This window comes from Oncorhynchus tshawytscha, linkage group LG04 (genome assembly GCF_018296145.1).
Source record: "Oncorhynchus tshawytscha isolate Ot180627B linkage group LG04, Otsh_v2.0, whole genome shotgun sequence".
Taxonomy (NCBI): Eukaryota; Metazoa; Chordata; class Actinopteri; order Salmoniformes; family Salmonidae; genus Oncorhynchus; species Oncorhynchus tshawytscha.
In genome coordinates this window covers 65,646,081-65,673,257 of record NC_056432.1, presented here as the reverse complement: position 1 = coordinate 65,673,257, position 27,177 = coordinate 65,646,081, and the positions used below count along the sequence as shown (strand labels likewise).

Here is a 27,177-nt window from a genome sequence, read left to right as displayed (position 1 = left end):
TTCTGGAAGGTTCTCCCATCTCCATGGAGGATCTCTGTCAGAGTGACCATCGGGTTCTTGGTCATCTCCCTGACCAAGGCCCTTCTTCCTCGATTGCACAGTTTGGCCTGGCCGCCAGCTCTATGTAAAGTCTTGGTGGTTCCAAACTTCTTCCATTTAAGAATGATGGAGGCCACGGTGTTCTTTGGGGACCTTCAATGCTGCAGAAAACAGCATTACATCCCCAACAAAAACCGAACAAGCAGTAATCTGTCTAATAGAATCTTCAAAATTAAGTATGAATGAAAACAAAGACTGTGGCGTTTGCTGTGTAGCATCAATCATTTATGAAACTCAACAGAAAAACTATAGTAAACTATAGTGCCTTTCCAAATCATGTCCAATCAATTGAATTTACCACAGGTGAACTCCAATTAAGTTGTAGAAACATCTCAAGGATGATCAATGGAAACAGGATGCACCTGAGCAAAATTTCAAGTCTCATAGCAAAGGGTCTGAATACTTATGTATAAGTTTTTAATTTGTAAGAAATTTGCAAACATTTCTAATAACATGTTTTTGCTTTATCATTATGCTGTATTGTGTGTAGATTGAGGAACATGCTTAATTTAATCCATTTTAGAATAAGGTTGTAATGTAACAAAATGTGGAAAAAGTTAAGGGGTTTGATTCAGATAACATAATATAACCATGTGGATATTGCAATAATAATAATAATGAGACTATGATTAACCATGTTTTAATATTGAAGGATAAACTGCCAAATAACCTACTGCATACTTGTGAGAGTACTCTTATTTTTCCTGTCTTATTCAAATGTAAAAAACCGGAGAAGATTCAGAATCATAGTTTGTTTGATTACAGTCATTGGACCAGAGCGGTTTCAATTGAACACGCTCAGCACATTACTTTGGACGGGTTGTGAATAGATACAGTACAGCTACGAACGGAAGTGACTTTTCATAGTACGCTAGTAGAGGATTTTAGCTAACAATTTTCCTAACCTTAACCTAGTTATCCTAACCTGCTACGAAAAAGTAACTTACGGTCATGGATGTATACTCAAATGTATGTTCTATCTGTGCCACCACATAGTCGAAACCCTTTGGACGAGCATCTGCTAGTGTCTACTGAATGACATCAATTCATCCAAACATTCCCACACCTTCCCTGCAACTCTCAAGCCTCTCTGCTGGAGGGTAATGGATTGGAAGATGAAAAGTTAACGTTTCAGTAAGTGAATACATTGCAATATGTTATTTACGTATTCATTTGACACGTTTTTTTCCTGCTTTATGTATGCATGAGAGGTACGGGATAACTCATTTGTGTGTAACAAGAACAAAAACGTTTTAGCTAATGTTAGCTAGCTAACTTTTTTTGGCCAAATTCTGCTAGCTAACTATGGCGTTCTGTGAAGATACTCAACTTAATTAGCTATTTTGGCAACTAACGTTACGGTATACGTATGTATTATTTTGTTCTCGTAAAACAATGTTAGCCAGCTAACGCTAGTGAGTTAGCAACAAAAGTTACTTTCCTCGCTAGTTAGCCAGCTAGCTACCGAGACTATCATTAGATCTGGTCCATCGCGCGATGACAACGAATTGGCTGGTCATTTTTTATTTATTTAGCTAGGCAAGTCAGTTAAGAACAAATTCTTATTTACAATGACGGCCTATACCAAAAGGCCTCATGCGGGACGGGGGCCTGGGATTAAAAATAAGTACAATATAAATATAGGACAAAACACATCACAACAAGAGACAAAACAACACTTCACAAAGAGAGACCGGAGACAACATAACAAGGCAGCAACACAAAATATGGTACAAACATTATTGGCACAAAGGGAAAGGTAGAGACAACAATACATCACACAAAGCAGCCATAACGATCATCTGCTAACATCTTCAGTCTTAGTGTTGTTTTTAGCTGTAAATGACTTTTGTTTAGTGACTGGCATCACTATACCATTGCTGTAACTCAGAGTAAAGATGTTGCTAGAGTGATGGATAACGTTTTCTTAGGTGCGCACATGGTGGCATAACTTTAAGCACTTTGGTCCACGCTCATACGACGGATCGCCACTAGTGCAAGCGCACCCGACGTCAGTGGTAGAAAGTATTTTATTTGGGATAAATGGTACCCTGCACACGCAGAGAAGGGTCAGAGAGGAATTTGCGAAGCGTTAGTATGTATGGGCTAATATTTACCTGAACTTGTCGCCTACCTTTGGGACAATGACTCCCATTATTAGAGCGGAGACATGAACATCTCGTCATTATATACAGATCTCTGTAAAACTTCAGATCTTTGATTGGGTTCGTATATGCAATGGACACGCAATGGACCAGAGCTATGCCATCCTGTGTGTAGGTTAAGCTAAAGCTAGCCTGCAGGCTGTGCGAGTTCCAAATCAAAGTTTTTGTTTACTTTGCAGCCAAGACGTCAGAAATCTTTTCTATGCTAATTAATGTATACAAATCCCCAAAACAAATTCAGACTGAATGTGCTGTTTAGCAGATGACTAGCCATCAAATGACTAGCACATCTTGTTTTGCTAGATGCTTATTTTATTATGACCAGATAACAATGCCATCTATGAAGTTCCCATCATAGCATGGACTCATTGGCATTGTTTATATAACGATAGAGCTAGGCCTATATTTAAGCAATAAGGCCCGAGGGTGTGTGGTATATGGCCAATATACCATGGCTAAGGGCTGTATCCAGGCACGCCGCAACACGGATAGCCTGGATACAGCCCTTAGCCGTGGTATATTGGCCATATACCACAAAGTGTATTGCTATTATGAACTGGTTACCAATGTAATTAGATGGTTTTATACCATGGTTTTCAGCCAATTGGCCTTCAGGGCTCGAACCACCCAGTTTATAATATATTATTTACACAATATATTTGCTGTGCCTCTTTCTATTAGTATTTTCTTTCTTTCACACATTTTATTTCTTTCCAACATGGATCACATTGAATGTTAGCATATGTTCTGTATGAGGATTATTGATGGGGTTTTTCTGTATGAGTGTATGAGTTGATTGTGGTTATTTTGGCCTGTTTAAGATGATTGAACTCACAAACCAGAAACCCTGAAGGGACTCCTGGACCCCTGACAGCTAGCCCAGCCTGTCAGCGATGTCTCCCAAAGTTCCTGGCCATGGCAGGTCGGAGGACATGGCGGTGCAGGTCGCTGTTCGAGTGCGCCCCCTGCTGCCCAAGGAGCTGCTGCACAGACACGAGAGCTGCATGACGGCTGACCCTGAGCAGCGCAGGGTCACTCTTGGTCACGACCGACACTTCCACTGTGACTTCCTGTTTGAGGAGAACAACTGCCAGGAGGAGGTGTACGCTGTGTGTGTCCAGCCCCTCATAGAGGCCTTCTTTCAGGGTTTCAACGCCACTGTCTTCGCCTATGGACAGACAGGCTCTGGCAAGACATACACTATTGGAGAGGCCAACATTTGTGAGTTTCTGGTTTCTTCCCTGCTACCTGCAATGTTTGGTCATTTAATAATTTTTGTTCTATGTCTTTTGAGTTCCATCAGAGGAGATGTACTAGCTTGTAGTGTAGAGGAGCGGAGAATGGATGCACGTCTTCTGATGTGTGATATATAAATGCTGATATGCAGAGAATTCACACCCGTCCTGGAAGCCAACTGCACTTCCTACTATTCAGCTGCCACAGCCTGCGGGAACAGTCCATACCAGACAGGCTTGCCATCTGAGCTACTGGTGTGTGAGATGGCAAAGCTGTGTGGGTGGGTTATGGTTATAACACAGAGCGTGTGTGTTTGTGTGAGATGAAGTATGTGTTATATTAGATCAGTTCTGTGGTGCATGTGTGTGTCAGAGGTACGTGTTCCTTCAATGAAAACAGTGCAAAGCTGCAGGCAATGGTTTTATATGTGTACATATTTAATTATCTTCAGAGGTTACTAGGCTATACCATACAGGGTATATGAACCCAGTGTCTGTGTGTAGCTTCCTTTAGGGATGAGGAGCAGGGCATCGTCCCTAGGGCTGTGGCTGAGGTCTTCAAGCTGCTAGATGAGAATGACCTCAGTGACTTCTCTGTCCGAGTGTCTTACCTGGAGGTGTACAAGGAGGACTTCAGGGACCTGCTGGAGGTGGAGACAGCCAGCAAGGACATCCACATCAGAGAGGATGACAAGGGCAACATTGGTATGGATTTTTTTTTTTTTTCCCCCAACAAATATTTATCACAAACAAGCATCTCTCTGTGTTGTCAGGGATCTTAAATTTCAACATGAGGGTAGGGAGTAGTCAAAGTCATGTGTGTTAGTTAGTCATGGCTCTGTCTGTGCTCATGTTTGTGCGCTTCCCTGCAGTGCTGTGCGGGGTGAAGGAGTGTGAGGTGGAGGGGCTGGATGAGGTGCTGAGCCTGCTGGAGTCTGGCAACACAGCCAGACACACAGGCGCCACCCAGATGAATCCCCACTCCAGCCGCTCACACACCATCTTCAGCGTGCACATGGACCAGCGCCGCGGCGGCTCCCAGGCCCATGGTAACCCCACCACGGGCACCGGGCCTCACATCCTCTCCTCTAAGTTCCACTTTGTGGACCTGGCAGGGTCGGAGAGGATCCTCCGCACAGGGAACACAGGGGAGAGGCTGAAGGAGAGCATCCAGATCAACAGTGGCCTACTGGCCCTGGGGAATGTCATAGGAGCCCTGGGAGACCCCAAGAGGAGAGGCACCCATATACCATACAGGGACTCCAAAATCACCAGGTATGTAGTCCTCTAACATTTGGGGACTCATAAAATGGTGTGCAGGATATATTGCTTTCCTCCTTCTTTTATTTTGCAAATTATTTTCCCCCGATTGACTTATGACATTTAAAATCTGTATGCAGGATCTTGAAAGATTCTCTGGGAGGAAACGCCAAAACACTAATGATTGCATGCATCAGCCCCTCCTCTGCGGACTTTGACGAGAGCCTGAACACACTGAACTACGCCAAGCGGGCAGGCAACATCCAGAACCGGGCCACGGTGAACTGCCGAGGAGAGCCGGACCGTGTGGAGGGGATGGAGCAGCAGATCCGGGCGCTTCACAGGGCCCTAGAAAACCGTCAACGCTCAGAGACCCGTATCATCGCCCGCTTGGACCCAGACAAGCGGTCGTGCCCAGGAGATGGAGAGATCATCAGACTGCAAGCCCAGAGTGCCCACTACAGGACCTGCACTGACACTGCATACAGGTGAGATGAAACTGCTTTATTTTTCTTAATAATCATTGGCAATAAGTTCAGTAGTTGACTAGATGTAATATAATCAGTTTCATAAACAAAGTGCACTTTATTGTGAGGACAGATGTGTGTGGGTGTTGTTTGGCTAATGAGCTCAGGAGTAGTTGTCTGAATATGTAAGTCTGTGTACCCATCCCCAGGTTGCTGTGTGAGCTGCAGGGTGAGGGGACACTGTCTGCGGAGCAAGTCCTGAGGGTGAAGGACTGGCTGTGTTCTGTGGAGGAAGAACGCAGCGGCCTGACCACTGCCTCAGGACCTGACAGCGGCATCGAGAGCAGCTCCACCGAAGACACCTCCGCTCTGAGGAGGGGGAGGGCTGCAGTCAAGAACCAGGTCATACACACATTAACAATCACTACATCGCTCACTACATATTCATAAAGCTCCAATTTATTAAAAGAAAAGGCTTAACAAAATATTTTAGCTTATCAACAAGAGGTTCATCCTAGGGCTGGGTAATATATCGTATTTTGAGGTATACCGGTATGGACTGCTATGGGTTTTAGCTAAAACGTTTTTGTTGTTGTTACACACAAATTAGTTATCTCCTATGCATACATAAAGCAGGAAAAAACTAATGTGTAAAATGAATACGTAAATAACATATTGCAATGTATTCACTTACTGAAACGTTAACTTTTCATCTTCCAATCCATTACCCTCCAGCAGAGAGACTTGAGAGTTGCAGGGAAGGTGTGGGAATGTTTGGATGAAGTGATGTCATTCAGTAAACACTAGCAGATGTATACTGCTATGGGTTTTTACAATGCTGTTTATAGAGATATGTTGATACAGTGCTAAGTTAACAGTTCTATAAAGTGGACTACTTCACGGTCAGTTTTTTCCTAGTTTGATTTGAGTTTAAAGCAGTCAGAATGGCAGAAGCCCAGTAAAACCACTTAAAATGAATTTGTTGTTGTAACTCACCAAAGTAAAGTTGTTGCCAGAGTAATGGATAACATTTTCATATGTATGCACATGGTAGCATTCTTTTAAGCACTTTGGTCCACATTCATCCGTCGGATGTCCACTAGTGCACCCAACGCTAGTGGTCGAAAGTATTTTCTTGTGGATAAATGATACCCGGCACACACAGAGAAGGTTCCAAGAGGAAGATATGAAGAAAGAGGTTTCACTGCTCATAAAACATATTTAGAATGTTTATTTTTCAGAAACATAAAATACTGTCAAATACCGCCATGCTGTCAAAAATGAGAAAAATATTGTCATGTGATATTTTGGCCATGTCGCCCAGCCCAAGTTCATCCTATCCTAAAACATTCAAACAACCTGATGGAGTTATGGTGGTAAAGCATCAATCATCTCACCGAACAATCCAGGAAGTGTTGTTGTGCTCTGTGACTCATAATGTATCTGTTATTGAACCCCACAGGAGGCAGAGAGTGGTGGAGAGGAGTTGGGCCGTGAGAGGGAGGAGAGTGTGGCTCAGCTCCAGGGCCAGGTCCAGCAGCTGGAGAGAGAGAACACAGACTTCCTGGCTGCTCTGGAGGATGCCATGGAGCAGTACAAACAGCAGGTCAGAACTACACAGCATTTTGACTTCTTACTGGCATTTTGGTGTTCAACATGACAGCACTGTAATCATCAAATCAAATCAATTTAAAAAGCCCTTCTTTTCTCAGCTGATGTCACAAAGTGCTGTACAGAAACCCAGCCTAAAACCCCAAACAGCAAGCAATGCAGGTGTAGAAGCACGGTGGCTAGGAAAACACCCTAGAAAGGCCAGAACCTAGGAAGAAACCTAATCATCAAAGAATAAAAGCAAATACATTTTGTCTCATTTCTTAGTCTGTCCTCACTTGCCTCCTATATTTCAGTACTAGTCTCTGTCGATAATAATTTCCATCTTGAGAGATGATCAACATTGTTCATTGTTTCAATGTTATATTCTTTCCCCCTCCCCTAGAGTGATAAGCTGCAGGAGCAGCAGGATGTGATAGTGGAGCTGCAGTGTCTGCTCTCAAGGCCAGGTGTACCGGGGCTAGGATTACACCTGACACCACGCCCCCACACCGCCCCCCAGGGCTCCATGCGCCACTCCCACAATGGACTCACCAACAGACAGGTAACTGACTGATCAGCACCTTTTAGTAGTGGATTGAAGTTCTAGTCTCAACATTAATCAGTAGTGTGTTCCACAGTGTATGTCGCTGTGTGCTATGAGTGTGACTGTGTTGGCTCTAGGTTGGTCCACTGGGCTGTGTGGAGAGCAGCTCGTTTGGTGACCAGATCCAGTGTGGTTATGGTCAATCTTCTCATGACCACGAGGACCTGGGAGGGGGAGAGGTGAAGGACTCTGAGGAAGAGGACACGTGTGTCAACATGAGCCATGACAGACGGAAGTATGGAGAGAATATCACATCTTTATTTAAAACTGAGTGAGATCAGGCAGATTATAGAATGCCCAAGCATCATTGACTGTCTAGGTTATTGATGGCTACTGTATGTATCTCTTAGACATGTGAATCTGACTTGGACTAAGCGAGATATCATGGGTGGATCAGCAGCTGGAGGGCGAGGTCTCCTGTCTCAGCTGCCTGGGCTGCCTGCTTCTGAACAATTCTCCACCAGGCGACCATGTGAGTCCCACAGCAGGACGAGGCCTAATAAAATTCTAAATGAACTAATTCAAAGTTAAGTTATAACTGTGGAAGCACTAACATGTGTTTGCGTCCCCTTCTCTCTGTGCAGCCAACTCCAGTGTAGGGGAGAGCTCAGTGGGGCTGGGGTCAGAGTGGGGCCTGCTACAGGCCCAGCAGAAAATCAGAGAGCTGTCTGTCACCATCCGCATGAAGGAGGAGCTCATCAGAGAACTGGTCAAGACAGGTACATACCTAAGACCATTCCTTCCTGGCTTTCTATATGATGGCAATCACATGCCTGTTTTCGCCCCATAAACAATACGTAATGTACCATGGAGTGGTGGGACAGATGTTATCGTGTGTTACTGTAGGTAAGGATGCCCAGGCTCTGAACAGGCAGTACACCCGTAAGATCTCTGCCCTGGAGGGGGAAGCTGAGCAGGCCAGGCAGGAGGTCCAGGAGGCCCAGAGACAGCTTCAGGACCTGGAGAAACATGAGAAGGAGACCAGCGGTGTCACTGACAGGACCAGGGCCCAGGAGTGTCGCAGGAAGATTGCTGCAGCACAGAACAAAGTACAGGTCTGTCTGTCTGAGTCAGACTCCTACACTAATGCATACTGTACACTCGTAACATCAGTTAGTGTCTGCTCATAGTGGATGTTTGTATTTGCCTGTGTCGGTTTGTTCATATATATATGTGTGTGTGTGCGTGCGTCCGTGTGTGTGTGCGCGTTAGGTCCTGAGCCAGCGTCAGAGGGACACTGCACGGCTGGCCTTGCTGTCTGCACAGAGCGAGCGGCGTGTTTTGGAGCTGGAGCGCAGCGTGCAGGGCATGAGGCAGCAGCAGGAGCAGCTGCAGAGACGTCTGCGACACGAGAGCCAACAGAAACGACGCCTGGAGACAGAGATGCAGCGACGCACGCACAGAGTCAAGGTGCAGCCCTGGAGAATGTAGAATACCTGCTAAGAAACAGAGTGGAGCAGGACAATGCTGTGGTTTTTACAGATTGGCATTTGTCACATCAAAAGTCTCCAGTGATCACATGGCATCAACACATGACTAATTTGCATTCATAGCATATTCCATACACTCCACTGGGGCCTAAATTCTGTGGACAGAATCATAAAATATGATGCCTGCCTACCTTGGTATCCCTGTTTTTACTGAATACTCCCTCCCTCTTTCCATCCCTCCCTCCCTCCCCAGGAGTTGGAGATAAAGAATGAACAGCAGCAGAAGATCCTGAGGATAAAGACGGAGGAGATTGCTGCCTTCCAGAGACAGAGACGCAGCGGCAGCAACGGCTCTGTCATATCACTGGAGGAGCAACTGGTGTGACATGGGTCTTCTACAATGCTTATGAAGCATTTATATAGCACATTTAAACAGTTGATTAAGTATTTATCCACCAGTTATATAATAGGCATAGAATCTCAGAAGCATTTATATAGATGTTACATATAAACCATGTTCATTCACCTCTATGCAGTAGTTCTACACCATTTATAGAGTAATTCTACAGCCTTTTCACATATTTTATGTGGTTTTATACAGTTTCCTCTATATTTGAGCCAAGGACATAAAACAACAAAACACTAGCCTGGCCAGGAGATCAGCTGGTTACATATTTAGCCAAAAGGCATGTTTCAACATCCAAAGGCTTTATTTCCATTGTTAAAAGTGAAAGATGAAAAATGCCTCGTATCCCCCAGCAACTATATGCAGCTGAGTATCCCCTGTGTGTCTTATATCTCACACTCATAGTACACATTGAGTGGAGAGAGTCTCAAGTCATTAACTGGTGTGCCTGGACAGGCCCAGTGCTCACACTTGACACTCACACTGGACCAGTGTGATACGCGGCCACCATACTGAACTCTGTGAGAAAGCCTGTTTTAGTGGGTCTCTTAGCATGGTCTTTTTAATGAAGAGAGTAAGAGACCTGGCAGTCTGTGTGATGGAGATATGTGCGATATAGATCAATACACTGAATGATGGGCAATCAACAACAAAAATTCTCAGCTGCCTGTCAGTTATAGATTTACAAGTGTTTAATTGTTCTTTTCCGAGCTTCCAATGAGCAAAATGGCTTGTCTTGTTATTGAATGTTCTTCAGATGTGGGGTGTGTCTACATTTGCTGTGTGTGCCCCTTTGTGGGCAACATGTGTTACTTCTGAAATATTGAGTTCATTTGTACTGTACTACCGTGTTCCATTAATGGATCCAAATGAAGTGTGTCTGCATGTGTTCCCGTGCGTGCAGAAGATTGAGGAGCAGAAGCGCTGGCTAGATGAGGAGATGGAAAGTGTTCTGGAGCAGAGGAAAGGACTGGAGGACCTGGAGGGAGAGCTGACCAAGAGGGAACAGATCCTAGCCAAGAAGGAGGCCCTGCTGCAGGAACGCAGTGGCCTGGAGACCAAGAGACTCCGCTCCAGTCAGGTACACACACATTAAACAGGCCCCACACACTCAGTGGCCCTACAGGTATAGTGGTTTGCCAAGTTAATTTTACTGTCAATTTAATGATTTTCTGTACTTCTATTTGATAAATCATTCATAAATCTAGTACGGCCGAGTAGTGTCTTTCCTTCAACTGTAGTGTATCTCTTCTCTCCCCGTAGGCCCTCAGTGAGGACCTGGTGACGTTGTCTGGCCGTATCGAGTCTCTGGAGCGGGAGCTGAGTGAGAGGAATGGCCTGCTCCGCAGCAGCAGTGCCCAGGACTCCCAGCAGATACGCCAGGAGATCAACAACCTGCGCCAGGAGAAGGACACACTGCTCAAACAGAGAGTGGAGCTGGATGACAAACTACGGCAGGGTAGTCTGCTCTCACCAGAGGTCAGAGACCCTACAGGCTTACAGAAGCTTCTAACACCGCCCCAACACTTCTCTGTGGATTCTTTCCATACGTAGTATTTGTATAGTTTCTGTAGTTTGGCGTGTTAGGCGCTGAGTCTCAATGCTAGCGGTGCCCCTGTAGTTTGGTATATTGTGTGTGTGCCTGTATACCTCCCCCATTTCAACCCCTGTGGTTCTCTTTGTTCTGTCCCCAGGAGGAGCGGTCTGTGTTCCAGCTGGACGAGGCCATCGAGGCTCTGGACGCTGCTATAGAGTATAAGAACGAGGCCATCACCCAGAGACAGAGGCAGCTGAGGGCCTCTGCCAGCATGCTCTCCCAGTGGGAGATGAACCTCATGGCCAAACTCAGCTACCTGTCTGCCTCAGAGACCCGTGCACTGCTCTGCAAGTACTTTGACAAGGTCTGTCTGTGTGGCCCTCTTCTCTACTGTTGTGGTTTTCACTGTGTCTGCTCAAATACATGGCCGCATAGCCTATGTGTACACAGCAAATCTCCATTATGATTCAAAGCAGCATGGAAATGGAGAGAGAGAAAGATGGGGGATGTAAGTTGTTTGTGTGTGTAGGTGGTGTCGCTGCGGGAGGAGGAGCGTAAGCTGCAGCTGGCCCTGGCAGATCTAGAGATGCGTGGTGAGGAGCAGCTGCAGCTGGTGCAGTGGCTGGAGAACGCTCTGGACCGCACGCAGCTCGACACGGACCGCAGGCTCACACAGCAGCAGAAGGAGCACGAGAGGAGTGTACAGCTACTGCTGCAGCAGTGCCGAGGTGGGCCTCACACACCTGTAGGATTTAGGCAGAACATGTCAGAATATAACCAACATTTTTTGTTTTCAACGAAGATTTAGGCACATTTGCCGTTTTTGCTCCACCTCAAGCCAACAAAATGAGACACAGGCACAACTATGCATATCTTTTTAAAAATATATATATATTGTTGATATTTTATCTCCATTCAGTTTGCCATGTCTATACCTCCCATTCAACCCTCCTACACCCAGTGTGATAACAGCCACCAGGCCCATTATCTGCAGCGCAGTGTTCCTCAGGTATTGTTGTGGTCCCCCTGATGTTTACTTCCCTACAGAGCAAATGGACGAGGGCCTGGCGGGGAGGCAGAGGCAGTACGAAGGTTGGATCCATAACCTCAGTAAAGAGCTCAACCACTACAAGACTGCCAACCTGGAACTGAGCAACCGGTTCAGGGAGCTGTGTGGCAACACCAGCCAACCCATGGAGCAGGGAAAGGGTAATGTATGGCTCATTTTGGATAGGGACATACTATTGTTATTTTTTTCAAAGCGCTCTAGTCAGTGGGTAAAGTACATTAATGTAACATAATGTAGGTAAGATAACAGAAGGTATGGGTATTAAAAAACAATCCAATCTCTGATTTCTGCTAAAATAATCCTCATCTGCTCAAATACTCAGACATCTGCTCTATCTCATGTAAAATATGCACATCTGTCAGGGAATAATAAGTATTCAGTGTTTGTGACTGAGTATTCCTCTTAGTCTGTCCTGTTCAGTGCTGTGCTGTGAGGCATGTGAATATTCATTATTTTATATGTTGCGTTGCAGTTTCAGTCTTTGAGGGCAGAATAGGCAGTGGCAGTGTGGAGAGGCTGAGCCGAGGCCCAGACGACAGCCGTAGGGGAGGGCCAGGGGAGCCAGAGAGACCAACCAGGTCCCGGGAGGAAATAAGGGAGCTGGTCAACGCACCTCTCCCTGCCACATGGAGGCGTTCCTCCCTCCCCACCGAGGACCCCTGCGGCATGGAGGAGCTACAGCAGCAGGTGGCCATGGAGACGCCTGTAAACCGGGTGGTTCAGACTGGTACGGGCCCTTGGAGTGGGACAACATCTCTGCCATTTGCCAAATCACGCAGAGAGTCCCGCCGATCCAGCCTCAACACCGGACCACTGATCTCAAACAATTCCAGAATTGATGTGAGGAAAAATCCTGTTTAAAAGCACAAGGACCTCATGGTAGAATCAAGTTGAAATGCAAAAGGACCTTAGGCAGAATTCAGTTTAAATGCCAAAGGACTTAATGGCAGGATCCTGTTTAAAATGCAACAGAATCAAGTTCAATTCAACATGTCGAAATGAACTTATTTTTTTTATCCTGTTTTCGTATTGTATGTATTTGTTTTATAACCTGTAAGTCAAATCAAATCAAATCGATTTATATAGCCCTTCGTACATCAGCTGATATCTCAAAGTGCTGTACAGAAACCCAGCCTAAAACCCCAAACAGCAAGCAATGCAGGTGTAGAAGCACGGTGGCTAGGAAAAACTCCCTAGAAAGGCCAAAACCTAGGAAGAAACCTAGAGAGGAACCAGGCTATGTGGGGTGGCCAGTCCTCTTCTGGCTGTGCCGGGTGGAGATTATAACAGAACATGGCCAAGATGTTCAAATGTTCATAAATGACCAGCATGGTTGAATAATAACAAGGCAGAACAGTTGAAACTGGAGCAGCACGGTCAGGTGGACTGGGGACAGCAAGGAGTCATCATGTCAGGTAGTCCTGGGGCATGGTCCTAGGGCTCAGGTCCTCCGAGAGAGAGAAAGAAAGAGAGAATTAGAGAGAGCATATGTGGGGTGGCCAGTCCTCTTCTGGCTGTGCCGGGTGGAGATTATAACTGAACATGGCCAAGATGTTCAAATGTTCATAAATGACCAGCATGGTCGAATAATAATAAGGCAGAACAGTTGAAACTGGAGCAACTGTAAGTATCTTTTGTATTCATTCATTCTTATTTTTCTATATTTGTGGTTTTATGAATAAATGTTGGAAGAATGCTCTTCATTTTCTATATCAAGCACTTTTCTTTTCCTCCGGTGTAATTCATATCAGCTTTTACAATCATAGACGTTGTCATCATCGGTTATACTTTTCACTGTTGCTATTTTGTCATCACTACCCATTTCTGTATGTGAAATAAAATACGATTCTTGCTTCTGTAATCTCTGACTGACTAATATGTTGTAAAGGCGTAATATAAAAAATATTGAAAGTTGTGGTTTGTTGGCTAAATAATTTATAAAAATTGCTATCTTAAATGCATAATGCCATACATTTGGACATCAATCAATCAAATGTATTTTGTAAAGCCCCTTTTACATCAGTGCTATATAGATACCCAGCCTAATTCCCCAAATGGCAAGCAATGCAGAGGCACAGTGGCTAGGGAAAAACTCCCTAGAAGGGTAGAACCAGGCTCCGAGGGGTGGCTAGTCGTCATAGAATTAGAATACTACAATGGGAATTAAACTTATAACGATGGGATAAAAATCAACCATTTTGGTCAGGGAGTTGGTCTGTGCTCTGATAAAATATTGTGTGAAATAATGAATTTGAAGAATGTAACTACACTGTATGATTGTTAGTTAGCCAGACAGTTCTAGAAGAATGATTCTATACATTTTTCCATTAACTTCCAATATGCCAAAATGACATTCAAACAATGCAGTCACTCCACAGCCATACACTGGCTGAAATCAGTTGATGGCAAGTTGTAGATGCAACTTGATATTGTATCATATAATAGCGCTCACAGCTTTCCAAGAAAATGAAAATATAGACATATATGATCTATTTACATATACATTACCAAATGTATGTGGACACCTGCTCGTCAAACATCTCATACTAAAACCATGGGCATTAGTATGGAGTTGGTCCCTCCTTTACTGCTATAATAACCTCCACTCTTCTGGGAAGGCTTTCCACTAGATGTTGGAACATTGCTGTGGGGACTTGCTTCCTTTCAGCCACAAGAGCATTAGTGAGGTTGGACACTGATGTTGGGTGATTAGGCCTGGCTTTACAGTCAGCGTTACAATTCATCCCAAAGGTGGTTGAGGTCAGGGCTCTGTGCAGGCCAGTCAAGTTCTTCCACACCGATCTCAACAAACCATTTGTGTATGGACCTCGCTTTGTACATGGGGCATTGTCATGTTGAAACAGGAAAGGGCTTTGCCCAAACTGTTGCCACAAAGTTGGAAGCACAGAATCGTCTAGAATGTCATTGTATGCTGTAGAGTTAAGATTTCCTTTCACCGGAACTAAGGGGCCTAGCCCAAAAGATGAAAAATAGCCCCAGACCATTAGTTCTCCTCCACCAAACTTCTCAGCTGGCACAATGCATAGGGACAGGTAGAGTCCTCATGGCATCTGCCAAATCCAGATTTGTCTGTGTTCTTTTGCCCATCTTAATCTTTTCTTTTTATTGGCCAGTCTGAGATATGGCTTTTTCTTTGCAACTCTGCCTAGAAGGCCAGCATCCCGGAGTCGTCTCTTCACGGTTGACGTTGAGACTGGTGTTTTGCGGGTACAATTTAATTAAGCTACCAGTTGAGGACTTGTGAGGTGTCTGTTTTTCAACTACACACTCTAATGTACTTGTCCTCTTGCTCAGTTGTGCACCGGGGCCTCCCACTCCTCTTTCTATTCTGGTTAGAGCCAGTTTGCGCTGTTCTGTGAAGGGAGTAGTACACAGCGTTGAACGAGATCTTCAGTTTCTTGGCAATTTCTCACATGGAATAGCCTTCATTTCTCAGAACTAGAATAGACTGATGAGTTTCAGAAGCCTTTTAAAATGATAAACTTGGATTAACTAACACAACGTGCCATTGGAACACAGGAGTGATGGTTGCTGATAATGGGCCTCTGTATGCCTATGTTGATATTCCATTAAAAATAAACTGTTTCCAGCTGCAATAGTCATTAATAGTCAACAATAGTCAACATTAACAATGTCTACACTGTATTTCTGATCAATTCTGATGTTATTTTAATGGACAAAAAAATTGCTTTTCTTTCAAAAACAAGGACATTTCTAAGTGACCCCAAACTTTTGAACGGTAGTGTAGTCTATAAATTAGTTTGGCTGCTACAGAGGGCAAATATGGTACACAATGATTTCTAATACTGATCTAACGATCCTGGATAAGATATGCCTCAATGTAAGGGGCAAAAAACGTTCGAGCTTGTGTAACCGATGTGAAATGGCTAGCTAGTTAGCGGTGGTGCGCGCTAATAGTGTTTCAATCGGGTGACGTCACTCGCTCTGAGACCTGAAGTAGTTGTTCCCCTTGCTCTGCAAGAGCCGCAGCTTTTGTGGAGTGATGGGTAAACAAAACTTTGTGGGTGACGTGACTGTTGTTGATGTTCAAGCCGAGGTAGGGGCGAGAGGGACGGAAGCAAGCGGTTCCACTTGCCAGAATTCGAACCTAGAATCTTCTGATCAAATCAAATCAAATCAAATTTTATTTGTCACATACACATGGTTAGCAGATGTTAATGCGAGTGTAGCGAAATGCTTGTGCTTCTAGTTCCGACAATGCAGTAATAAAAAGCAAGTAATCTAACTAACAATTCCAAAAAAAACTACTGTCTTATACACAGTGTAAGGGGATAAAGAATATGTACATAAGGATATATGAATGAGTGATGGTACAGAGCAGCATAGGCAAGATACAGTAGATGATATCGAGTACAGTATATACATATGAGATAAGTATGTAAACCAAGTGGCATAGTTAAAGTGGTACATGTATTACATAAGGATGCAGTCGATGATATAGAGTACAGTATCAACATATGCATATGAGATGAACAATGTAGGGTAAGTAACATTATATAAGGTAGCATTGTTTAAAGTGGCTAGTGATATATTTACATCATTTCCCATCAATTCCCATGATTAAAGTGGCTGGAGTAGAGTCAGTGTCATTGACAGTGTGTTGGCAGTAGCCACTCAATGTTAGTGGTGGCTGTTTAACAGTCTGATGGCCTTGAGATAGAAGCTCCGTAGTCAGACGCGTTATGCGCCACAAGCCCGCAGCTGCAAAAAGACGCCAAAATTGCTATTTTGTAATTGGTCAATTCATGGTAAATTATTGGTAGTGAAACTGTATAATCTGTTTCGAATTTGCAAAACATAAGGTATGTTACACATTCTAGCTAGGTGACTAACGTTAGCTAGGCTAGGGGTTAGGGTTAGATAAAAAGGAAGAGTTAGCTAACATGCTAAGTAACGTTAGTTGCAAAGTAGCTAAAAAGTAGTAATTAGTTGAAAAGTTGCTAATTAGTTCAAATTGTGAGTTATTAGATTTGAACTCACAGACTTTAGGTTGAAAATGCAGAGCTATATGGAAACCTCCACATTGTTACAAAATTTGGGAGACACAAAGCAAAGAGCTCCATTTGGCCTCTGCGTGCCTACTGAGATTCCGGAAATAGCATCACACCATTCATATGGCGCCTCCGACCAAATTTTCAGATCAAGCATAAATTGGCTCTTAACACTACTGTCTGTGATGATAACCGGGCACCCCCATAACAAATCACGTCCTCCTACTGAAATATAGACAATGTTCTTAACGTTTTATCTCACTCAGTACAGCAGCCCGGCCCCGATTTGTGTGGTTGGCAAACTGTGTTATGAATAGCCTGCGTGATGATAGTGGAATAAAGCTTACTTTAGCTAGCTTACGCTACTTTGCTTCACATATGCCTCTATTACTGATAACAATGCATTGTTTCCGCAGAGCCTTGTTATTTGGATGAACTGAATAGACAACCCATCATGTGAGAATCTCGTTTTGTGATTTGGATGGGTGGCGCAAAAACAAAATGAACGAGCTTGCCAGGAGTCGAACCTAGAATCTTCTGATCCGTAGTCAGACGCGTTATCCATTGCGCCACAAGCCCTCTCCTGCTCTAAATTGTCAAAATAGCAACTTTTTATTGGGCAGTTCCTGGTAAATTATTTGTAATGAAACTGAATGTGATTGGTTAGCATAAAGCTAGCAGCTTGGTCAATCTAGCGTCAGCAATAGACATACAGCGTTTACTGAGATGCGGTCTGTGCAGAAGGCAGGGCACTCATACTGCGTGGAGCAGTATGAGAGATACGGATACAAAAGATACTGACTGTTACTTTTTATTTTGACCCCCCCTTTGTTCATGGACACATTATTCAATTTCTGTTAGTCACATGTCTGAGGAACTTGTTCAGTTTATGTCTCAGTTGTTGAATCTTGTTATGTTCATACAAATATTTACACATGTTAAGTTTGATGAAAATAAACGCAGTTGACAGTGAGAGGACTTAGAAACCTAGGCCTAAAATGGCTGCCGGCCACAGTTGCAACAACCACTGTTTTGGTAAAAAGCTGAGGGGTGGGGCAGGAGAAATGTAACAACACTCTCAAATTCATAGACAGAAGATGGCCATCCTTGATATCAAAATTATTGTTGTTATTATGTTTTGAAGCTACACAGTGTACATGTACTTACATTTACAGTGTAAGACCAACATTGGAGTAATGACAGCTAAGCTCATGGGGCATTTAGTTATATGTATATTATATTTAGGGGGGGATACATGCAAATCAAATTGTATTTGTCACATTCGACGAATACAACTGGTGTAAACTTTACCGTGAAATGCCCTCAACAATGCAGTTTGAAAATAAAATAGTAACACAAGAGTAATAAAATACAATACACAAGAATATAACTATATATATGTTAGAATGAATACATACAGAGTCAACAATAGGTCTCCTGGACAAAATGCTCGACGTGTAGCTATCTCAGAAAAACGAATAAAAAAATGCACCTAAGAAAATCTTTGATGTCCCCGAATATTAACAGCAGGGTGAGGACCAATCATATAGCCGTCCGCCTCCGGAGAAATTACGCACAAGCCAGGAATAAACCAATAATAAAAAGGCAATGGTGGGCGTATGGTATAGAAGCGGGCTTGTGGCGCAATGGATAACGCGTCTGACTACGGATCAGAAGATTCTAGGTTCGACTCTGGCAAGCTCGTTCATTTTCTTTTGTTTCACAAAACTAGATTCTCACATGATGGGATGACAATGCATCCAAATAAAAAGGTTCTGCTGAAAATAGCCATTGTTATCACCAGAGAGGAATATGTGAAGCTAAATAACATTAGCTAAGTTAGATCTTTGTTATCATCACGCAGGCTATTCATATCACAGTTGCCGACCTCAAATCGGTGCCCGGGCTGAAAAACATTGTCGATATTTCAGTTGAAGAGGGGTGATGTATTATGGGGGTGCCTGGTTGGCAACACAGACAGTAACGTTAACGTTAAGAGCCAATTTATGCTTGATTTGAACATGTGGGCGGAAGCGCCATATGGATGGTGTGACGCAATAACGTAGGCATGCCGAGGCCAAATTGAGTTCCGTAATAGCATACTTTGCGCCTCCCAAACGTTGTAACAATGTGGAGGGCTCCATATAGCTCTATATTTATATGATTGGTTAACGGGAGGTGGCACTGCAGGTCCTGTATAAACGCAACAGCTCTGCTCCATGAAGCACAAGAAGTATGAATGCCCTGACTTCTGCAGAGGACCAGGCAAAAAACGAAAGGAGGGTGTTTGGTCACGTAATCAAAATGTATACATTCAAATACCATAATGACAACTGTAGCTAATTAGCAACTTTTCAACTAATTACAATTGTTTAGCTACTTTGCAACTACTTAGCATGTTAGCTAATCCTAACCGTAACCCTTTAAACCTAACTCCTAAATTTAACTCTATCATGAACCCTAAACCCTAGCTTAGCTAATGTTTGCCAGCTAGCTAACATTAGCCACTTTGCCAGAATTTGTAACATATCATATATTTTGCAAATTCAAAACATATTGTACGAATTGGGTATTGGACATCCACAAATTAATACATACGATACGAAATGTAACCTATCATATTAAATGGGGCGTCTTCGGATTCAGGTACAGAATAATACGAAATGCTCTGAAACCAGGTTGCAAATCGAGCTCTGTCTTGTACCACACAGCTTCCCAAATGTTGTAACAATGCTGAGGGCTCCATAAAGCTCCGCAATGAGATGATTCGTGGACGGTAGGTGGGGGTGGTACGTCCTGTATATACACAAACTCCTGCTCCAGGGTACAGGCATCGGTGTAATGCACATTCCTTCGACGATAAACGCAAATCCAACCATCACCCCTGGTGAGACAAAACCGCGACTCGTCGGTGAAAATAACTTTTGCCAGTCCTGTCTGGTCCAGCGACGGTGGGTCTGTGCCCATAGGCAACGTTGTTGCCGGTGATGTCTGGTGAGGACCTGCCTTACACCAGGCCTACAAGCCCTCAGTCCATTCTCTCCTAGCCTATTGCGGACAGTCTGAGCACTGATGGAGGGATTGTGCATTCCTGGTGTAACTCGGGTAGTTGTTGTTCAAATCCTGTACCTGTCCCGCAGATGTGATGTTCGGATGTACCGATCCTGTGCAGGTGTTGTTACACGTGGTCTGCCACTGTGAGGACAATCAGCTGTCCATCCTGTCTCCCTGTAGCACTGTCTTAGGTGTCTCACAGTACGGACATTGCAATTTATTGCCCTGGCCACACCTGCAGTCCTCATGCCTCCTTGTAGCATGCCTAAGACACGTTCACACAGATGAGTAGGGACCCTGTGTCCCGCCCTGATCTGTTTCACCTGTTCCTGTTATTGTCTCCACCCCCTCCAGGTGTTGCTTATTTTCCCCAGTGTATTTATCCTTGTGTTTCCTGTCTCTCTGTGCCATTTGGTCTTGTATGTTAGTCAAGTCAACCAGCGTGTTTTCCCATACTCCTTTTGCTATTCTCTTTTTGATAGTCTTCCCGGTTTTGACCACTGCCTGACTCTGGACTACTTTCTGATCATGCCTGATCATCCTACCTGCCCTGACATTGATTCTGCCTGCCCTTCGGTACCTTTTGGACTCTGGTCACTGGTTTTGACCCTTTTGCCTGTCCATGACCATTCTCTTGCCTTCCCCTATTGGTTAATAAATATTGTAAGACTCCAACCATCTGCCTCCTGAGTCTGCATCTGGGTCTCGCCTTGTGTCATGATACCCTGGGCATCTTTCTTTTGGTGTTTTTCAGAGTCAGTAGAAAGGCCTCTTTAGTGTCCTAAGTTTTCATAACTGTGACTTTAATTGCCTACCGTCTGTAAGCTGTTAGTGTCTTAACGACCGTTCCACAGGTGCATGTTCATTAATTGTTTATGGTCCATTGAACAAGCTTGGGAAACAGTGTTTAAACCCTTTACAATGAAGAGCTGTGAAGTTATTTCGATTTTTACGAATGATCTTTGAAAGACAGTGTCTTGAAAAAGGGACGTTTCTTTTTGCTGAGTTTAAATTACACCAAGTACCAGATGGATAACAGTTGAATAGTTAGTAAGCAGGTAATAACGGTTTGTTACATAGAATACAACAGGTGCATCAACTAATACACAAAGACACTCTGGCTCCACTAAGTCTACTTACTTTGGGCAGTGAAGCACACACACTAAAGGAGTCCAGATGAAGGTGTCAGGAGGTGGTAATAATTTAATGGGGAAGTCTAGAGGTGAAAGGAGCAGCACAGAGATACAGGAGCATCCCTCTCTCTGTGCAGTTGAAAGAGACTGTAGTGATGGGTCGTTCACAAGCGATTCGGCTCGAAGAGGTGAACGTTGGGAGCCGGCTTGCATATCAGAAGAGCCGAATCTATTTATAAAAATATTTAAAAATAAAGATTTGAATAATCTCAAAAATATTTTAATGAACTAGTTCAAAGAACAAAAAAAAATAATAATAATATAGGCCTAAACGCTCAAGCGCACACACATTCATTCTGACTGTCTGCTCAGACTAACAGCCTCACCTGTTGTTCCTGTCAATCAGACACGCAGTGCCAACCAGTGAACCAAAGATGCGTGAGGAGGGCCGAGCCAGAAATGTCCGGGAACTTGCAGATGCCTTGGTGGAAGAGCGGGGTAAAATCTTACAGCAAGAACTGGCAAATCTGGTGCAGTCCACGAGGAGGAGATGCACTGCAGTACTTAATGCAGCTGGTGGCCACACCAAATACTGACTGTTACTTTTGATTTTGACCCCCACTTTGTTCAGGGACACACTATTCCATTTCTGTTGGTCACATGTCTATGGAACTTGTTCAGTTTATGTCTCAGTTGTTGAGTCTTGTTATGTTCATACAAATATTTACACATGTTAAGTTTGCTGAAAATAAACACAGTTGACAGTGAGAGGACGTTTCTTTTTTTGCTGAGTTTAGATAGTATAATCTGTTGCATAAATATACTTTACCAAGTTGCATAGCATGGTCTAGTTATGAGTAGTTTTACTGTTTCATTTTTTGCTGATTTTACATTAAAAAGTTACACTTTAAATGCACATGTGTAATAGCATCCTTCTTTTTTACATTTATTTCAATTGGTGGAATGCTGCAGTTGCAAATTGTTATTTATTTGTCTTTGATATGGTGCAATATTCTATTATTATGTTGTTCAGATTGTATTCGTTTTGAATGGTTAGATTTATATGCACCTTGTTTATATACATTAAAAAGTTCTACTTTAAATGTAAATGTTTAAAAGCATTATTTTTCATAACACACCAATGCATTTTTAAATACATTGTGGTTAAAGTATGATTTCATTTAATAACTTAATTAGAATTGTTTTAACACAGATCATAGTCAAACTATCGCAAACTGTTTGACTTGAGAAAATATTAAACATAGTGTTTTTAAAGAGCCATTTGGGAGCCAAAAGAGACGGCTCTTTTTTGGAGTGCTGAGCTGAATGAGACGGCTCAGTGAGCCGGAATGCCCATCACTAGGAGACTGACATTAGAATCAGCCTGAACTGGTCAAAACCAGGTAACTGTCTGCAGCTGATAGGCTAAATAGGTCTGGCACTCAGAATCACAGTTGCCGGGCTACATGGCAACAAATCAGAGGTTAGGTGGCCAAGGTCAGGAAGGTGAGAGTTCAACAGCCAGACAGTTCAGCACTGTAATGATGAGGGGTGTCAGAGGAAAAGGCTATGATCATTGCTATCTGGGATCCTTGGGATGTCCTTACCCCTTTGAAGTTGACATTTAAATGGTTAGGGTTGGTTATTAAGGGATATGGTTAGGGCAAGGGTAGGGGTTAAAGTTAGGGTTTAGAGTATGGCTGTCACAAGGATCCCATATAGCACTAACCATAAGGCTATATGGACACTGCTGACCTGCAAATTAGGTTTAAATTAGGTTCAGGTTAGGGTAAGGGTTTAGGATAGGAGGATATTGTGAACTAATGGCTCAAGGGGGAAATTGTCTTAGACACTGTACATTACACACTCAACACAATACATACATTACATGTTAAACTTATCATCATACACTTCTCATATAGCCACATACATAATACTTTGAATATTCCCTTATTCTGTCAGCAGCATACTAACACAGCTCAGCCATACTTATTGCTGTTTAGGTATTAGATGGATATGGGAATGAAGCAGTGCTTACACCTGTTCAGCTTACATGTGGGTACCATATAGCAGGGGTACTGAAGTACTATTTGAGAAGCTCCGGTCACACAAATGTCCTAGGTGGCAAAGGTCCGGATGGATAATGTCATTTATCAGTGTAGTAACAAAACCCCCACCTCGCAACCCATGCGACCCAAAACTGTTCACACCCCTCTTGTTGGTGGAGAGAAAATGTTGCTGTTTTAAAGCTAATTTTCCGCAATTCTACACATTTGCATGTGGCAAACATTTTTATTTGCTGTTTTAAAGCTATTTTCCCGCAATTCTATGCATTATTCCGTGTTTTATATGTGTTTTATGATACAAGGAAGCCCGGTTTGTATTGACCCCGTTTTTGGTCCGGCTCCCATTCACAGCCCGCCCGTTGAGTATAGGTGCCCTCATGTCTGCCTGAGGGGAGCTAGTGATACTCAGACTAAATTACATGGGAGGGATCTGAAACACCTTTCTGTGCTTGTCTGGTAAAGGTCTGTTCAAATACAATCTGCAGGGGAGAGATGTTGCCTCACACCGATTACCTTCATGGCAATTTGTATCAGGCAGGCAATTTAGGATTTAAGTTGGACTGATACATTGACAAACCAGACTGTGATGCCATATCTCAGGATACTAAATGACCACATCGTAGAACAGGAATATTATTTTCCAGTCAACTCCAAAACCCTGAGTCTACTTGGACCTCCCAGCTCAATTAATAGGTATGCCAGTTTTCCTGCTGCCCGGAGTCTCCCGTAGACAGTGTAGTATGATCTAAAATAAAGACGCGACAACGAGGTTCTAGCTCCAGCCTGTTTATTAACCTAACCCTTGCATGTCCTACCTAGGTACGGATGCCCCCAAGGGACATCCTACTACATCTTTCCCTCTCCCATGAACAAGAACTCAACATGCATAACCACTGAAGCATAACTGAAATGCAATTTGGAAACCAGTATTATTATCTAACATGCTACTTCCCATCCTGAAACAGTATGAAAGCATTAAATCACACAGTATGAACATTAACTTAGGTACAGTCTCTTTTTGCTGGGTATGTTCCCCAGCAGTATGTTTTCTCTTCACGTAATAGGTCTTTCAGCCACTCTGGTGGCTTCACATCCCCTTTTGGGCGCGCTTGTGGCTCTGTGGATGTCCCCAAGGGACATCCTGCTACAGACAGAGTAGGGCTTGGACCAGCCTTTGGTTCTCCATCAGCAGAATCTGGTGCTTTGTGTCTACAACTATATAAGTTGACTGGATGTTCATAAACTAGGTTTTTACACATTTGTGCACCTGCAAAATACATATTGTTGTCTTGTAGGCTTACCGACTGACATGCTGTCTTTTAGCGTTCTCCAGACAAGCCTAAAGAGCACCTCTTCCTGTTAGCTGAGCTGTAATTACAGGTTGACAGACTGGGGTCATCTCCATGGCCCTCTGCTAGGTTCTGAGTGAATAGGTGGATTCTAAGCTTTTCAGTAGATCTGAGTTTTAATAATATCCATCACACTACTTTGAAATATCTGTAAGAAAATAATTTGATATAAAAACTGATCAGTGCAGACAGCCGTCGTGCAATCTGATATAAGATAATGGTGCTCGTCCCACATTGTTGCATGTAGCCAAGCAGTTCTCTGAGAGTTGCAGTGTGGTTAGTGTTGTAATTCAGACGAAGTGACAAAAGGACATGGATTTGTTAACCATGTCTGCTATAGGAGCCATGTTGACCTACTTATATAGTTGTTGTGTTGTGCTGTCTATGGTTTGTCTGTCTTTGTATATTCCAATTAATTTCTAGGCTAGTCCTACAGTAGAGGGCACTATGTTGGGTCATGGGTCATGGTCACATGTAGGCCTATATAGACACACAGGTGACCAGTAATTAGGGATGCATAGGTAAGGAGAGCATACTATTCTTGCTCAATGTTAACCCTTTGGAACTATGATATGGCAGATGGTAATTACATCTGCCAGTATCTAATTCTTGTTATTTTAATATTTGCTGCTAATAAATGGACAAAAGCCCCAACTAAAAGGTTCAGGTCTGGAAAGCAGATATGTTTTGCAAGCATTTACGAACATTTGCAATCCAGCCTGTGCTGGCTAGGCTACATCTGCCCTTTTTCTAATTTGATGATGGTCATCAAATGTTGTATGCATATTATGGAACATACGTTTGTAGAAACCATTTGTTGATTAATTGTTTTTCACCCCCATTTGTTTAATCGAAGTGTGTTTGTTATTCATTGTTGACTGTTAGTGTCAAATAGCCTACCATTTTAATTGTTTGACTTTATGGATTCATACACTAGATGGCACCAAATGACTGGAACCTTTTTACTCATAACCTTCCAGGAGGAAGGAGCGACATTACCTAAATTCAAAACGGAAAAGTTTGTAGCCTTTCTTTCCCTGCCCTTGATGCCGAGTCCTTGCGGAACTAAAGGACTCGAGGACTCGAGGGGGGTAAGTAAATGGTGATCGTTTCGTTTAACTTTCTAGTAGGATTTCCGTCCTATTTCCATCATAAACCCACCCACTGCAGTCATTTCAGATGTGCAATGAATGGCCCATAGCCTCCTCCCAACATTATTCCATACGGAGGCTCAACTAATAACATTTTGACACATAATAATGGTATATGCATTTTGAACTCTACTTATGGAAAATAAGCTTGATCGGTCAAATACTGTGTCATATAGGCCTACTCAATACTAATTTTAAAGAACAACTTTGTTCTATACACTTCAAATGGGGATCTGCCCGCAGGCGGCCAGTTCCCCATCCCTTGCTTAGGCTATGTGTTTGACACCCATCCAAGACACCAGTCGAAGACACCTTATTTCGGACATTTGTGGCGCGCGTCAACTTACTGGAAAATCGCAAGGAAATCAATTGTAAAGAAATATCTCTCACACACAGACACACAGACACGCAGGCACACAGACGCACACACACACGCACGCACATGTTGCCAGGTTACCTTGTTGTTGTTGGCCTAATTTACCAACGTATAACAACTAACTCACACACATGCATCGAAATGGCGTGTATCAATGATATGTCAACATGTTATTGTTTATTATAAGGAGGCATGTAATAATGCAAACAAATTAAAACACATGAAACATGTTATTATCATTTAATGTTAAAAATCTATAATTCTAGATCTCTGAAACTGTGCACTGCCATTTGTTAGAACACAACTTTAGTTCTAAAGTTACATATTGAACACTTTCATTAATTTGCTAACCAACTGCAAAAACAAAGCTAATTTAGGACTATACAAATCATTTTAAAGTCTTGTCTGCACCAAACATGGAAAAGATTGCATTTGACTTCTTCAAACAAAACAAAGACTCTTTGTGCAGTGAATCTAATTCCTAGGTTTAGTGTGTATTATATTCGCATATTAGAAAAAATATCTTATAGAACATTGATTGTAGTTTGTAAACTTTTTTAGGAGATGAGAATATGCATTGGGGGAGAAATATAAAATATAAACTATCTATTGTAGAGTAGGATGTTTGTGTCTCGACTATAACTTTGGTGATTTAATAGCATCATTTCTGATATATTACAAAACATCTGACACAAACAATTAGGAATCCTATATGACAATGTTGAAACAAATTGAAATGGACCTAACATTTACGAAATTCTCTTAATTGCCCAATTAAGATTATATATTGCATTTTCGATTACACACGTTATAGAGATTATGCCTAGAGCATATCCCATTGACTTTACAGTATGATAACACGAGGAATGAAAAAACATTAATCGAGCACTAGATGTCGGTATAACCCAAGTCAGTTGGACCATTATTCAAACCTCTTCGTGAATTTCTTATAGGCCCATCCTCTCTTTTCAGATGACAGTCAAACCACGGGTCAGTGACATAAAATTAAGATTAAAAAGTCTATACGCGCTTCAGCATTATTCGATGTAATCGATTTACGGATTGCAAAAAAACTGCTATTTGGGATATATTTCAACAATTTGATCTGGAGATTCAGCAGGTTAATATGTGTGAATAAAGGCTATGGAAA

General features: G+C 42.9%; 1 protein-coding gene and 1 non-coding gene across 2 annotated transcripts; one reads left to right on the top strand and one right to left on the bottom strand.

Annotated features, from left to right (window-relative positions):
• The first annotated feature begins 900 nt into the window (after positions 1-900).
• On the top strand, positions 901-13,030 carry LOC112249586 (kinesin-like protein kif7). Its single transcript, XM_042321097.1, has 20 exons — positions 901-1,233; positions 3,086-3,485; positions 4,004-4,204; positions 4,372-4,774; positions 4,900-5,247; positions 5,436-5,628; positions 6,689-6,832; positions 7,223-7,381; positions 7,501-7,658; positions 7,774-7,895; positions 8,008-8,142; positions 8,270-8,478; positions 8,636-8,833; positions 9,107-9,232; positions 10,164-10,340; positions 10,523-10,738; positions 10,954-11,160; positions 11,326-11,524; positions 11,844-12,005; positions 12,338-13,030. Exons 2-20 carry the CDS (start codon positions 3,158-3,160, stop codon positions 12,724-12,726), a joined length of 4,074 nt encoding a protein of 1,357 aa, XP_042177031.1. The 5' UTR covers positions 901-1,233; positions 3,086-3,157; the 3' UTR covers positions 12,727-13,030.
• A 4,374-nt stretch (positions 13,031-17,404) lies between these two features.
• On the bottom strand, positions 17,405-17,477 carry trnar-acg. The gene has a single exon. It is a non-coding gene; the product is annotated as a tRNA-Arg (tRNA).
• Between the last annotated feature and the right edge of the window lie 9,700 nt (positions 17,478-27,177).